Source organism: Poecilia latipinna, unplaced genomic scaffold (genome assembly GCF_001443285.1).
Source record: "Poecilia latipinna isolate Pla-1442-1.1 unplaced genomic scaffold, P_latipinna-1.0 Scaffold2246, whole genome shotgun sequence".
Lineage (NCBI taxonomy): Eukaryota > Metazoa > Chordata > Actinopteri > Cyprinodontiformes > Poeciliidae > Poecilia > Poecilia latipinna.
Window position 1 is genome coordinate 81,880 of NW_015114862.1, and position 16,130 is coordinate 98,009.

Sequence of the window (16,130 nt, forward strand, 5' to 3'; positions counted from 1 at the left end):
TGATGTGTGTTTTTTACACTCTCACTGAAGGGAAACGGCCTGCGTTTTGTGTAAACTCCCCCATCAGTGTGATGACAGTCGTTTGATTTTTATATGAAGGTCAGTTTAATGGTCCATTTGTGGTTGGTGGTCGTTTTGCATCGATGGACACTTCATAACAAAAAGGGTCAGGCAAGAAAACACAGTAAATGTGCTTTTATGAGTAGAATGTGTAATTACATTACAGTGAGTCTCTCAATAAACTAGTTTTACGGCACATGTTTCATTATCATATTTCTGGAGAAGTTAATTTATCGACTTGGAACACAAGATGTGTTGTGTCGGACAAGGTCTGAAGTTGCCAGTTATCAGAAAAACCATTTCCTCGTCACATCTCTCAAGTGAAAGATATTACTGTAACCGCTTTCTTTCACACTTCAAGCTAATATAACAGCTTCAAGTGCCACACATATGTCTGCAGGAAAAAAAAAAAAAAAAAAACGTAGGGGAAAGCATCGCAGAGCCAAAGTATGCTCGATATCACAAGTTTTTTACATGTCAGGTGATTTTGTTATTTTCTTCAGATGTGAGAACTACAATTTGAGAAGCTTTGTACAGAGGAACATATTGATTCAGTAAAAGCTGTGAAAGCATTTCGCTTGGCGTTGCTTTTTAAAGCTGGTGGAAATATTACATGGTGAGCGTAAGGGAGAAAACAAAAGTCAATTAAAACGGAGCTCACAAAAGACAAAAGCAAATCAGAACAAGTTAGTTTCTTTCTGTGTTTTACATCTCATTGTGTGGGATAAAATGCAATAGTTTAGGAGGTGTGGATTTTAAAGCAACGCTTTTAGTTGCTATGTTTAATAATTTTTTGTTTCCTTTTTTTGTTTTTTAGTTTATAGTCTCAGTTATTGTATGTAAATCTGTGCACTGTTTGATTTGTACTTCCTTAGACAAAAAAAACGGGTGTGAAAATTCAATTTTACAGTTATTTATACCGTAACCAGTGGAAAATGAGTTCTCTTGAACTCATTTCCAGTATGTATTAGTTTTAACATTTAAATAATTTATGAAGGACATTTTTTGTGCTTGGTGTACTGTCTTTTAGCTATGATTGTAATTACTTTTAATATTAAATAATGTTTTTTAGTTTATTTTGCAGAACTTATAACACTGTTATAAGATTCACTTTAACTACCTAAATACAGTTATAATGTAAGTCATAAGAGCCTAACAAAACAGTAATAAAAACTTACAGTGCACCAGTTAGTGAGTGACAGACCAGTTAAAAGTACCAGTATGAATGTATAAAGAGGGTTTTATAACTGACTTTTAACAGCTTATTTATCATGTATGGGTTTTAACAGATCAGTTACTGCGACTGTTACCATTTTTTTAATGAGCAGTATTGCTTTTAAGATTCTGAAATCAACATGTTTTTGCTTTTTTCTTTTTTTTTTTCAATTGAAACTTCACAATAGGCTTCACCCCATAAATGACTAAAATTACTCATCAAACCAGTTACATGATCAAGTGGTGATAAACTAGTTATAAGTCGCTACAATGTATTGGCAAATCGATATATGGAAAATGTAATTTATCTACTTTACAGTTGTTTACTGATGATTTATAACTGATTTATAAAATGATAATTAATTGTGTTGTTAACTGTTTGTAAATCCCTTATGAGGCACTTGTACCTTTACAGTGTTTTTGCCCAAATTGAGGAAAACAGATGCATTTACAAAACAATGTAAAACTATCTGATATGAGACTGTGTTATATATCACACATTATCATTGTTGCAATAAACAAGGTGGATATTTATTTTAGAACTTAATAAACACAAAATTATTTATGCATTAAAACCGCAGCATCAGTAAAGGAAATATCAGTAAGGGTTACAATAGTTTTGCACAAGAAAGTGTCAACTTGAACCTTATTGAGAGAAGAATTTGAAATGTCCAATTTTCCACTTGCTGTCCACCTCATTGCCAAACCATCTGCTGCCATCAGTGGACTTAACACGACTGCAAGTTATTTGTTCATTTCAAAATGTTGTCCTATTTTCGATACAGTTTTCTGCACTTCTTATGGAGATATTGGAATATTTGTGCGCCTTTGTGGTAGTATCTTGTTCATCCAAATGATCGTTTTCAACAGGGATACCTTAGTTTTGTTTTCTTCATGTCACCTGAATAAAGGAGCGGCATGGTATTAAGGATAAATGTCAGGTTTTTTTGGACCAAATTTCCCTGTTGTTGCCTCCCCTGCCAGACCAAGGGCACGCACTTGTGTATGTGCGTGTGTGTATACGTACACACAGCCAAGTGAGTGTAATTAACTTTTCTAAACTCATTTGGATGCTCTCTCCTTCAGTTGTCTTAGCTTGTGTGAAATTCCCAATTAACTACATCCCAACAAAATCACAAAACAACTCTGTGAATTTTTTTTAATGAATTCCTTTGTCTCTCGCCGGCCCAGATGAGGCATGAGAAAGGCACATGTACGATGAGCATATTAGTTAGGAGAGCCCATGTGATGGTGCCCGTTCACGGCTGACGGAACGTTGGTATCCTCGGGCATCGCTGCCAAGCTGCCAGTCTGTGCCGTCACACCTTGCTGCCTTTAAAGATTGCCCTGCAGAGACGGGGAGGGGGTACGGAGGGCCTCGTGGTTTTTAACAGCTCGCAGTCTGGCAGCCCAGGAGGGTTTACGACTCAGGATCGGTGCCAAGAACTGCCCACCAGAGAGATGGGGGCTGGGGGACTGGGATGCAAAGAGATATGGGTTTGGCGCACAAGCACAGACATAAATTCAGCCCTGGATCGGTTGCATTCCTGCAAGGTATGTGTGTATGGATATGACTGTGTGTGTGAACTCTTTATTCATCAGTGTGCAAAAGCAAGGGCAGCTGGGACAAATGGAAAGGAGTGTATACAACAAAACTATATGTCAAATTAATTCATCAAGCTTTTGTATGACATGTTAAAGGAAAGAAGGCAGTGTGTATGCACATAGAACGCAGCTCTCACACCATCTACACACACATACACACACTTTGCCTTTTCTCAGTAATCCACACAAATGGCAGTGGATGGCAGAATGTAAATGAGCTGGTTATTACACAGCAACGTTCATCAAGCTGAGCTGGAAAGACTTCAATGGCCCTGATGAATATGCATGCAAATTTGTTAATTAAGTTAATTATTCTGCTGAAAATTCATTTGTCTTCCCAAGGACATTTCTGCAATGATTTTAACATGTTTCCACCATTAGTCATGCACGGTGCTATTGAGAATCACTCCTGTTCACCTTTTTCGGAAAGTTGAGCCGAAGAAGAAGGGAGAGCAGACACAAACGAGGAACGGGATTGACAAGACGACCAGAGGAAAACGTGCTAGGAGCTTGGAGTGAGGTCGGAGGTAGACGGCAGCTGGTGCAGCCCGAGGATAAGAAAGGACAAGCCAAAACGTGGGGTGTGCAGGACACGAGCTCAGTGGGAAGGGGTCCAGGTGCTGAGATCCAAGATCTGAGATTAAAATGTTTTTATTTTTCAGTATAATAGCCATTTTAATAAAGAGGTATGTCACAGGTATGTTTCTTTAGGCTCTGTGTGTTGGAATGTAGACGGAGATGCAGAATGTAGTATATGCTATTTAAACATTTCATCAAGAGTATTTGAATTGGAAACTTTAGGAGTAAACTCATACAAATATATACATTGATTGCACATACAGAAGATCAAATGTCAAATTCAGTTAAATTTGATTGCTGTGACTTGCAGCTAAAGAAACCCACAAAATTACCCCTAGGGTTTCTGCAAACCTTGATATATCATGATCAGTCATTTAAACAAATTAATTAATGAGCCTAGAAAAACATATGTCAATCTACTGTGAAGTATTTGCACTCAAAACTTCTTTGAAGCCCATACTTCATCCTTCCACTCAGCTTTCCATTTATCACTTGCAGCTTTTCGTCGTGTGGATGGCGCGCCGCCAGCTGTCAAGTCGGTAGTGTGGCCTACACAGTTCCAGGATTGTGTAGGTCATACAAATGTGGATAACATTAGATGTGCTCATCTGATTTAACACTGACCTTTTCAGAGACCTTTTGGTTTTCATTAGCTTTCAGGTTTCAAAACTTTGTAAAGTTCAGACATAAATTTTATACATACATAAATAAATAAATAAATAAATCAAATAAATCACAGTTAATTTTCTTTACACAACTTTGGAGCTCATTGTGTGGCTCAGTTACAACTACAGGTATATCTCTCTATGTTTTAATGTTAAATATAACAACTGCAGTAGTTAAATAATGCACAAAGAGACATGCTTTGGAGATTGTTTCCACATTTTTGACACCTTTATTCTTTATTCTTCTGATGTCTTGGTTTTATTTGTGGAATTATGCCATTATTTTACTCAAATAAAGAAACCAAACACATGAAGGGAAAAATAAATTAGTCTAAATATCAGATATTTAAACCAACAAAGTCTTAGCCGTTGCCAGAGTGAAGGTTTTATAGAGACAGTCTCTATCTCTCTCATTTAAACCTTTGCCAGCTTGACAAGTGTATTGTGTCACCATGCCAAGATGTAAAAGGCTCTCTGAGGTGTTCAGGAAACACGTCGAGCATGCATTGGTGTGGCATGGAATTAATGGAGGCCTGACTTTTTTCTTTCTTTTTTTTTTTTTTGATAACATTTGTTTTCCGTTTGCTTATTTATTTTTAAATAAAACAAAAACCCTGATTGGATTTGCCATTCAAGATAAGACTGAGGCACTGTTGTCAGACCTTGTATGACCCTTAATTCAATTTCACTATAGGTATAGTAAAATGGAATAGATGTATCTTTTATTATCCCACAGTGGGGCTGAAACAACAACATCTAGGTATTTAGGTTCGCACAAAGATCAAAGGTCATCAACAGACGCGAACTGATGTTTGAATAGGACAGTCATCTCTTTCAAAACTTAAGAGACCTGCAGTTTGCAACATGCTTTTTTAACATTTAGACTGCATGCTCTGATAATACATCTGTTTGGTTGGTGTGAATGAATAGCAACACAATTAGTGATGCTGTATAAATGCAACAAACTGCTCTGAACCTCTGGTTGGCCCTCTAGCCTTAGATATTCCTGATGCAAAACAAGGAGCAAATAACTTGAGCACAATTGTGAGGCATAAGTAAATCTTAGTTAATTTAGTTAAAATGACAAAATAAAATTGAAGTACCATCATAGTCTTCCATCCAACCAACCCGTAAATCTGGTTGACAATTCATACTTTACCTCACCGTCTTTCATGGCCAGCATTATAGCTTCAGACTTCAAGGTAAGAAATTTAATCACAACTAACTGTGCTTGGTTAAGCAGAGTTAAATGTTTAAACTTTCACTTTTAGAGAAACCCCAAGCTTCTAGAATTATAAATGTATTCTGGCAAAGCAGAGTGTTTGAGGAAGAAAACTGTTTTTACAAAATGACCCATTTGTATGAATGTTAGTGCTATATTATTTATTCCAAAAATATACATTTGAGAATTTTGACATTCAAATGTCTCTTGTGGGACCAAGCAGCTGCTTAGTTGTCTTCTGTTGCCTCTGGCTGCCTACATAAAGATGTCTGAAGACGCATAAATATGATTTGAAGGTAGTGATTATTGATTAAACATGCTATCTGAGACTAATTTTCCAATGTCAATGTTTAGGCTAAGTCTGAACAGAACATTTGGACCCTCATCCCAAACATTTTCTCTTGACTGAATAGAGATATTTAATTGGCTGATGTGAAATCATCATAAATATAGTGGCCATTGTGTCTGTTGTTGTCTCTCTGAGAACCTTTCTTTTGCAAAACAACAATATAAACTTTTCATTCCTCTAAATGACTGTATACGTAACGTATCCTTTAAAATATCAACAGACACTTTCCCATCTGGAGGACATTTGGGGCAACGCAGGTGCAGTTCCTGGCTCATGTGCGAGGTATTCTGTCATTCACCCAGTTAGTAACACTGAGTGTGTGCTGGGAATGGCAGAAGACCAGTCCTGGAGGGCAATATTCACCTGGCCGCTGAAGGTTTAACACAAGCTGGATGCAACAACACACACTGAATGTGTGCCAGTGGAAGGAAACATGAGATATGATCAGTGTTGACTTGCATTTTAAAGTTTACAGTATTTTAAAGAACTGTTATCAATGTGTTAACACAAACCACAAAAACAAGAAACGCAATCAGTCTGTGCAGATTCTGATCCAGAACCAGACTGAACATAAAGAGCACCAGTGATTTTCAATTTACAGTTTTAACATTTAAAGCAAATAGTTTTAGTCAATGAAACTGGACACCATCTTATGATCTCTGATCCTTAGTATATCAAGTATTTATCAAGTATTTTCTTATCTTAACAGAGAAGAAAATACTTGACCTAATCTGAAATGACTTCATTTTAAACATGGAAAACATTGAAGAGGTCAGTAAATATTTACCTTCTTTCATTTATTCATTTCAGTCGGTGTAATTTTCTGAGCTTAGGAAACTTGTACAGTAATTCAATAAATTATTAACAAGCCACAATATTATCCAGTCATTTTAATTGATAATTGCTTCAGTGCAATCAAAACTCAGTATTGTCATGAAAGCTGAACCAGTTATCATTACAAAATTACATTAAATTTATCAAGAACATATATATTCAGATGAGGCTCATTTGTCAAATTAAAACCTTGACAAAATGTAAGGTAATTTCGTAAAACTTTAAGACTCTCTAAGCCTCAAGATTTAGACCTTATTTTGCATAAATTAATACATTTTTTAAGGAAAAGAACTGGAATGAAATACTTATGGATAGAAGAATGGTACAGACCTAAAAAAAAAAAAAATTCTGGATAAAGTTTAGCGAGAAAACAAGCCAGATGGGAAAAATTTAAGCGAAACATCAGGCCGCACTGTTTGATACATCAAATGGCTACTTTTTAACTGATGCAGCAAAGCTCAGTCTGAATATCCAGATGTTTGATTTCTTAATTAAGTCTCCACGGTAGTTAATCACTGTGCTTTTTTTTCCCTATCTGACAACAGCAGGTAAAAAGGGGAGGATGACCCTAAGATATATCAGAGACAGGTTGCAGTTGTTCTTCATGGTTTGTGTCTAAAACGCACCAGGAGCCCAAAAACGTGTTCATAAAATTCACACCAGAGAACATATATGTGTATGGACCAATAACTTCTTGTCAGCTTTGTTAGAGTATGTGCAATAAGACGGAACTGTGATATCAAAATCCAAGAAATGCTTTAGTCCAGTCTAAGATGCCCTCTAGTGGAAGAGAGCAGTATTGATATTGTTAAATCAAGTTCCTTTTTTAAAGTTTTTAAATATGATTTTGTATTAAGATCATGTTTGAGCAAAATTTTGTATTTTTTCAGTGTTTTTTTTTTTCGCATTTATGTTTGTGATTAATTTGTGTTTCTTCTCTATTTTGTTTGTTTTTGTTTTAAATGTCCCATAACAAACTTGGATGAAAATATCAGCATTTGTTGCATTAATGAAACGACATACATGTCAGCATTTGCCGCATGAGGATTAAGTTGTCAATATTTATTGAACAAAACAGTTGTTGGAAAGGATAGAACTGGCACACTTGATCGATTTGCATGCGTTTTCCTGACAGTCCAGATTAACAAGCAATAAGACTTTATTAGCGACATGAACAGAGTTACGCACACACATTTCACACATTGGAAAGGCATCAATTAAATTCACATATGGTCAGAGTAATTATCGTTACAGATAACTGAAATTAAAGGGGGAGATATCGATGTGCGACTTGCCTGGGAGAAAACAAGGGAATGGCAGGAATTTTAAGGGCATGGAAGGCTAGTAGCACCGACTACATAAGAAAACAACAACAGCTGTTTTGCTTGTGGCTAAAAAGACGAGTGAACAACATCATCATTTGCTGAGAAAATGAACTCGGAGTTAAGAATGCACTGGCTCAAAAGAAGTGGGATGGTTTGAAATTGTCTGCAAGCAGGATCTCTGCAGGATCTCTGTGTACATTTCAAGTTTGACTCGTTCTCTCTGATCTCTGATGTTATGGAGTTTAACCAGTTAAATCAGTTCCTTTTTTTTAAATATTTAAATGTAATGTACCTTTAAAATGTAAGTATTAACAACCCCTCTAACAATCACTCTATACAGTACATGCACTTTTGTGACTTGGTCTGCTACATTAGATCTCATTAAATAAAATAGCTCTGCATAATGTGAAAAACTAATGCATGAACACTTTTTCCAATACAGAAAAACCTCGAAGTGATGCTTTCAGTCGTTCATCGATCAATGCAGCTAAGGCAGAACAAGCCTCTTTATTGTACTTGGCCTTAAACATGGCTTTGAACAGCTAGAGTGTCAAATTTTACACATCCAGTTAAAATCCAACACAAAGCTCTTTCTTGCCAGAGAATGTGCGAGCACTCCTGTGACTGCTCTGCCCTTGACTTCTATCCATTCATTCAAGCATGCTGGATGGTTTAGTTAATTAAGCTTAATCTAGCCCCAGAGATGTGGCTGCTGTTACAGAGACCCACTGAGCTGTCCCTGAGCTCTCCTCTCCGGACCCACCCGCCCCCAGACGTTGAGCCATCGGGGCCAAGTTTGAGTATACTGACAGGACTCCAGAGAAATGCATTGTAGAGGATCATTTTCCCAGAGAAATACAAAAGAAAATGATACTACAGCAGAACAATAGCAATATTGTTCTGTTGTAGACTTTCTGACAAGAAATGACAAGAAGATAAGAAGTTGTAGAATTACAACTAACTTTGTACAAATGTAAAAAAAAAAAAAAAAAGAGGCCCGAACAGATGATATCCAATGGTAAAAAAGATTGTTTCTGACACAGAAATAGAGCTGCACAGGGTAGTCTACAATTTGTCAAAAGGTAGATTTTAGGGACTTTTTTTAGTAGCATTATTATTGTCGTTGTACTGAGACCATTATGATAATGATATATATTTTAAACAGTTAAAATAAGAAACAAGCAAATTTGTTGGTGGGGAATGTTTAAACAATAAAATCCTGCAATAATCAATTTGCATAAAGGCAGACAACCTTTAATTAATACTTGGCTATGGCACCTTCAAACCACTTTTCAGCATTCAGTCTTCCTGAGTTTACACTGAATCTGATTCACTTTCTGCTAAGGTACAAAGTTATCAGACACAGGTGCAAAAAGTTCCATTATTATTATTAATACATAAAATCACAATCAATAACTGTAAACAGTGCGTGACAACAGCAGCATCAAAGTCAAAAAAGAGGACATTTGTCAGAAATCATTGAAAAACACATTTCAGAAACTGGCTGGAGGAGGTTGCCAATGAATTAACATAATGACAGAAATTCACTGTGTCTAATTAAACTAAGGAGCAGGATTGACAGAAGTCGAAAGACAGAAATCTGTCTTCGTAAGAAAAATCCAGATTTGGCTTTCATGGTCATTGATCAGCCCAAATGTGCAGAATTTGGGTTGCAGTTCTTAAATCTAGCTCCATTGGGCATCAACCAAAAGATTTCTGCTTACACAGTGAAATATGGCAGCGACAACATCATGCTTTTTAAAGTACAATTTCTATGCATTGCACAACATCAGGATGTGTGTCTCATAATACAGCTCTGAAACTCTGAGATGACTGATCAAAAGTCATGTAATTTAACACTGTGAAAATAAATTATGATCACAGTCCTTTACTAGAAGTCCCTTTCATCCCTTTTTGTTGCCCCCGTGTGGGTTAATTTATTCACCACAGTATTGAAGAAATGACTAAAACATTCGCCAAGAGGAAGTGATGAATAATTTAATTTGTTCATCATGTGAGAAAACGTTAGTTTCTCTTGCAATATAAAACTTTCCTCTCGAATCTTCCTTCTTCTTATAAAAAGGTCTTGCAAAACTTTCACAATCGGCTTACTTAATTTGTGAGTTCTACTTCCCTCATTGTCAGCTTACGTAGTTACAAAAAATATATTTCAAAGAAGCTATAGCCTGCTGTGTGTAATAAATAAGGAACATGTGTCTGACAGCTTCATAAAATAGGCAAAATAAAAACAAATTCATCAGGAGGAATTTAAAACCAAAATTACTGAACATAGAAAACTGTTGATTTTCACTTCATATTTTGTTTAAATAAAATAAAATAAATTCAATTTAATCCCCTTTTTGTTATACATCACTGCAAACTTCTTCAAAAGAGAAGCCATTTGATTTATTTGACCTTTTTGGTGGCAGGAACAAAGAAAAAAAGTTTCATATATTTACGCTTTAGTTTTTTTTAATTATGATTGCAAATAATCCACTATCACGATTAAAAAAACGTCCAGAATTTAACCAATTCCAAAAACTTTGATGGGTGTTTTTGTTGCTGTTGTTGCGTTTTTACTGTAAAATAGATACAAATTTGATTACACACACAAAAGACACTTTGAAACATAATTCAGATATCACTTATTGTAAGCATAGCACATAAGAAGTCATCCAAATATGCATGTATTCTTAATATATGGGAGAAAAGGTTTGTGGAAGTCGTCATTAAAGACTTTTTAATCCCAGTTTTCTGTGAGCCTGTTCCCACTTACTCAAGAAACACTACAAAGAAGAACAGTTCTTCCTGTTTTTGAGGAAATTTGGCAGACATGTTGACAAGATGCTTTTTTTTCCAAGCAAAAATGTTTTATGTACTCAAAAACACAAAACCATAAAATGGGCTAAACAAACAGACTAAGCTCAATCACTAATAGCAAAATTTAACATAACTCAATTAAACAGCAGCTTAAAATGATTGAAAATCCTACAGAAAAAAAGTAAAAAAAATATAAAACTATTTTTTTAAATTTATTATTCCTCAACATTAGAGTGGTGCTTGGTATTGCCCTGACAGCACTGCATTTACATCATGTAGTCCTGATCACTTGTAAAACGCAAATCAAAAAGAAGAAAATAACAAAGTTGAACGTACAAAAGTGACTAACATAATCATCACAATGAATTTTGTTATTTTGAAAAAAAAAATAAATAAAAAAAATAAAAATAAATAAAAATGTATGATCCACAGACCCAACATGCAAAAAAAGATTTGGTGCCAAAAAAATAAAATTTAAAAATGCTTGAAACATTACACTTCAACGTGGTGAGTCAATCCAATCAGTGTGGAAAAAATATCCATTCTTTCTGTATGTGTGTATCATAATTAGTCCTGATTTTCAGATGCACCACATAAATATAATTTGTGTAAACTTGTGCACGTATAAATTTAAAAAAAGAGTTCCTCTTATTCAAGCTGATATATTTGGATTACCTATTGTTATCTATTGTGATGCCAATCCAGAATGCGAGCTGGACTGGCATTCTGAACATGAACCATGTCCTGGTCAGTGGCTCTTTCTCTGTTGATACGGACTCTGTGGCGTAAAAGATAAAACAGGTGACTTCGAAACTTTTGTGTGAGCATACAAAGCAGAGGATTCATACAGCAATGGGAGAAGGCAAGCATTCGACAGATATGGTAGACAACATCCAACCGCTCCATTTCTTCACAGTCTCTGGGTCTGTACCAGTCCTTAATGAGAAGTACAATGTTGTAGGGTCCCCAGCAGATGATGTAGGCCACAACAATGCAAAAGACTATACTTAGAGCTTTGTGCCTTGTTCTGTTTGCTGACCGTAAAATAGCATATATAATGGCACAATTGCAGAAAATAATGATGGCGATTGGGACGAAAAGAAGCAGAGGAATTTGGAAATAATATCCAAGTTCATCAGAATAAGACACTTCGCAGTAGTAATCATCAGAAACCTCCATTTTGAAAGCATCATACACAGCTATACCGATACTGATCACCCAGATAACCACACAGGCACCGATGGCACAGCGTTTCTTCCTCTGATTGTTGTTTGGCCAGATGTTCAGCACCACAGTACAAAAACGATCCACTGTCATTGCCGTTAGTACAAAGATGCTACTGTACAGACCAGAGAAGTGCACCCAAATGAAGAATTTGCACAGAAAGTCCCCCAGGATCCAGTGATGGAGGTGGTAGGCAGCCCAGAAGGGGACTGAGGCAGCGAAGATCAAATCAGAACAAGCAAGATTTATGATGAAGATTTTTGTGACAAGGTAGAATTGTTCAAAAGTAAAGAGAATGCATAAGAGGAGGCCATTGCCGATGACGCTGACGATGAAGATTATGATGAACACGGCTCCAGTAATGGTTGAAAAGTCCAAATCCTGACAAGGAAATTGAACTATGTACTCATCTTCATCTGTGCTGTTGTAGTCGTAGTCCATTGCTGAATATCTAAGGAATATGAGCATACATTTAGGGCTTGTCAATTTATAATAAAAACAGAGCATATTGTCTCATCATAGCCTTTTGGGTTTTTTTGCTGCGTCTTTTGTTAAATCTTTCTGAAAAAAAAAACCAAAAAAAAAAAACCACACAATTCTTCATCAAATACAAAACGGTGTTAAACAACTTACCCCAGACAGCAGACACTTCCAGCTGTTGCTTTGAACTGCACTTCAAAGGAAAAGCAAAAATCAGAAGTCAAACTTCTCTCTTTCTGTTTCAGATTAGGTCAGATGTTACTGCTGATTCATTCTGACCCCTTATGGTGTTTCAAAACAAAAATAAATGGGAATTGAATTTCACTTTTTCTATTTGAAAATATATTTTTTTTCACCCTGGAGGCTTGTTTCTCTCATATAGCTTGTTATAAAATCCTAATTAATAGGTATTTAAATATAGTTTTTCTCACATTCCTTTTTACTTGTAGTTAACTTCTCATATTTTAACCCTCAGATTTGCCTGTATTAAAATCCTTAAACATACCACATGAAAATAAGATGAGAATGGCACAAGTTAAGCTAAAACAAATTATAAATCCAACACATTTTTTGCAGCTAACCATTGACCAATCAATCATGTCCCCTTTTATCTATCCATTGTAATAACTTGTGTCATATAAAATGTCTTTCAAATCTCAATGACTCAACAACTCAACCAATCAGCACATAAAGTTTTATTTGCACAATGCGTTGCGACAGTCTGGTAATCAAAATCAGCCAAGTCTCATCTTGTTTGAGTAAAATTCGTTTTATCTAAATCATTATTTGAACTATTTGTACTACTTTTTTCCAATTGTAGTCTTACAAGACAAATGAGCTTTCTTTTATTTTTACAGAAAAGTTTTCAGAAATAAAGTTTAAAGAAGGAAGAAACATTGCTTCTTATAATAAGGCCCTATCTTGACCAGATAAACTAAACTATAATAAAGCAAATCTAAGCAACCAAGCAAACTAATAACTCATGTTGTGAATTTGTATCTCTAAACCACAAGGCCATGGCTTTGCTTTTTTCTGATTCAGGCTTGGATTTCTGGACATCCTTACTTTGAAGTTATTTATCTTAAAATAAAACTCTCCTCTTTCTTATAAAACAACCTTGCGAAATATTTCAAACGGAAGTTTGATGCTTCTTCTTTTCTGCTTCCCTGTTTGTTAAAGAAGGTTCAACAGCCACACCATGATACTGGAATGAAGTACCGTTAATTAGTTTGAGGTTTGGTCGTTTCATCACTGTGACATCACTGTGATGGGTCATGACAGTGAGGACTGAGAGACTTTGCACTCTCACAGTAATCAAAGTCCTGAGATGACAGGACCACTTGCCAAAGATCCATCCACGGAGCGCACTGCACACAGAAAAGTTAAGAGTTGCCATGAAGCGTTGGTTAGAAACTGTAAGCTGCAGAAGGAAGATGTCAGATGTTGTCCTCCACATTTTGTTCCTCAGGAGAAACCACAAGAGAGGAAGGAGTTTCCAGGCACGCTGACAAGAATGATGACGCTCTTACATACTGAAGTCTACCCATTTATAGGAAGGTTCTTCCATGTGACTTTTGCTGCCATTCTGGAAGAAGTAAATAATCACTGTCGGCGTCCATTGCTGATTGTTTGTGGTCATGAAAGAAAACCACAAATGATCTCATGAGGAAATAAAAACAACAGATCAGAGGGATTTTTTATTTATTTATTTATTTTTTTGATTAAATATTTATGGTTGAACCTATAATTCAAAATACATTCAAATTTAATTATGAATTAGTAAAAAATATTAATGGTCTATAAATAATAACGGTCAAAAATACTCAAAATACACCAAACGAATGACATTTTATTCTTGAAGTCCTGATCATACGAAAACAATGATCTCAGAACAAAAAGCTGAAGAGAAAAAAATCTTAATGTTTCTAATGTCATAAACTGTAATGTCATTGCAGAGACAAATGCAGGTGATATCAGTCACATTATCTTAGTGGTATGAGGTACTCCAGCTTGTGATGTTTTGATCATTATGTGTGTCATATTTACATTATTTTCTCAGTCTTGGACTTAGACTTTGTTTCATGTGGGACAAAAAAAGTATGGCTCTGCATTTTTTTTAAGACTCAACCTATCACAATGGCTAGAAGATTTTATGTAGACAGGGAAGTGAAAGCTCAACAACTCAACAAAAATGAAAGGAAAAAAAAATCCCAAACATTACAGTATCTGACAACTCAGCGATTTAAAAGGAAAAGAGAAAAACATTTAAAATCAGACATAGAGATAAACAATGCTGCAGAGGAAAATGTTGACACAATGTTTACTTTGCTGGTTAACTAAGTAAAAGCGGAATTTGTGTTTTTTAATTAATAAATAAATAAACTGAGTTTTTCTCTCAGTGCTATCTTAACAATGTGTTTGTTTAATGGACATTTCGTTTTTAACTCTGTGTATGTGTCTTAGGTTGTAAAACTATGATATATTTCATATTCAATGAAAAATATGTTGCTTGTGGCTGCTGTCAGGACAACTGCCTCTTGTTTTTTATTTTGTTGTTTTTTTTGTTGAAGGTGGCAGTAGTAATTTTATTGGTTTTATGTTGGATGTACATTGGAATGTAGAGGGGGAACTTTTGTTTTGTTCCGCGCGGCATGTGTTGCCCGGAGAGCTTTGACTGGCGCATTTGGAGCCATGTGGGTCATGCGGGCTGGAGAGACTGTAAGAAGATTAGACTTTATTCCTCTGGAGTTGATGCAGCTAATGAGGTACAGTTTTGTTGTAATGTATGTATCTTTTGTTATGTTGTGCCATTTGTTGTGAACTGATTTAGGTTTGTGTTACCTTTTTTGTAGTTCTGACGGCATTTTTTGAGGACCTTAAAGAACGTGTCTGAAATAAATGGCTGTAGAAAATCAAGAACTGCGTTAAGTTTAATTGAACTCGAGAGGAGTAACATTGCTGAATAAGAAAAAAATATATTTTTCCTATTAGTTTCACTAAGGTCAATTTCCTAATGACTTAACTGGAATAAAAAGACCAACTCTAACTCTAGAATCCAGAAAAACTATCTTAGGAACTGCTTTTTAAACTCCTGTTCTTCCAAACCAGAAAAGGAATTAGACCAGAGGATACTTATCTAGCAACCCTGAATATGAGTATCTAGTTTATTTACTTTGGATCAACAATATTAGCTTTTTCTCCTTTTGCTCTTTCTTTTGGTCTGTTAATTTGTTTGTATTTCCTTTTAAATCCTGTAAAGTAGTTTTGTACTGCCTTGTTGCTGAAAATGTGCTATATAAATAAAATTACCTTTACCTTTTAGAATCTATTTCTACATAGAAAAGGGGTACACTATCTGCATTAGAAACATATCAATGTCATGATTAAAGGATTAAAGACATAACCTTTATTAAATGTTTGCTACTCTGTCAGGAGTTTAATTATTTATGACTTCAAATTCTGAGTTTTCATCTAACCACCTTTCTGGAGAAGCACAAAAAAAGCTCACTGGGAATAGAAGGGCTTCCTTCCTGACTCAGTTTATTTTAAGTTCTGTTGGTTTTCCTCGTTTTTTGTCACTCCTGAAATTCATTGGACTCATTTATTAAAAGATTTATCGAGAGATGTGGTAAAAAAAAAAAAAAAAAATATATATATATATATATATATATATATATATATATATATAAAAAGAAAAGTGTGCTGGATAATTTAATATGTCTTTGGGACAAAAAAAAACAAAAAAAAAATAT

At 35.3% G+C, this 16,130-nt stretch overlaps 1 protein-coding gene across 1 annotated transcript; it reads right to left on the minus strand.

Annotated features, from left to right (window-relative positions):
• Positions 1-10,988: 10,988 nt before the first annotated feature.
• xcr1b.2 (chemokine (C motif) receptor 1b, duplicate 2) lies at positions 10,989-12,618 on the minus strand. The gene is made up of 2 exons (XM_015018198.1): positions 12,532-12,618; positions 10,989-12,349 (listed from the first exon to the last, which is right to left on the minus strand). The coding sequence occupies exon 2, from the start codon at positions 12,337-12,339 to the stop codon at positions 11,356-11,358; it is 984 nt and encodes a 327-aa protein (XP_014873684.1). The 5' UTR covers positions 12,340-12,349; positions 12,532-12,618; the 3' UTR covers positions 10,989-11,355.
• Between the last annotated feature and the right edge of the window lie 3,512 nt (positions 12,619-16,130).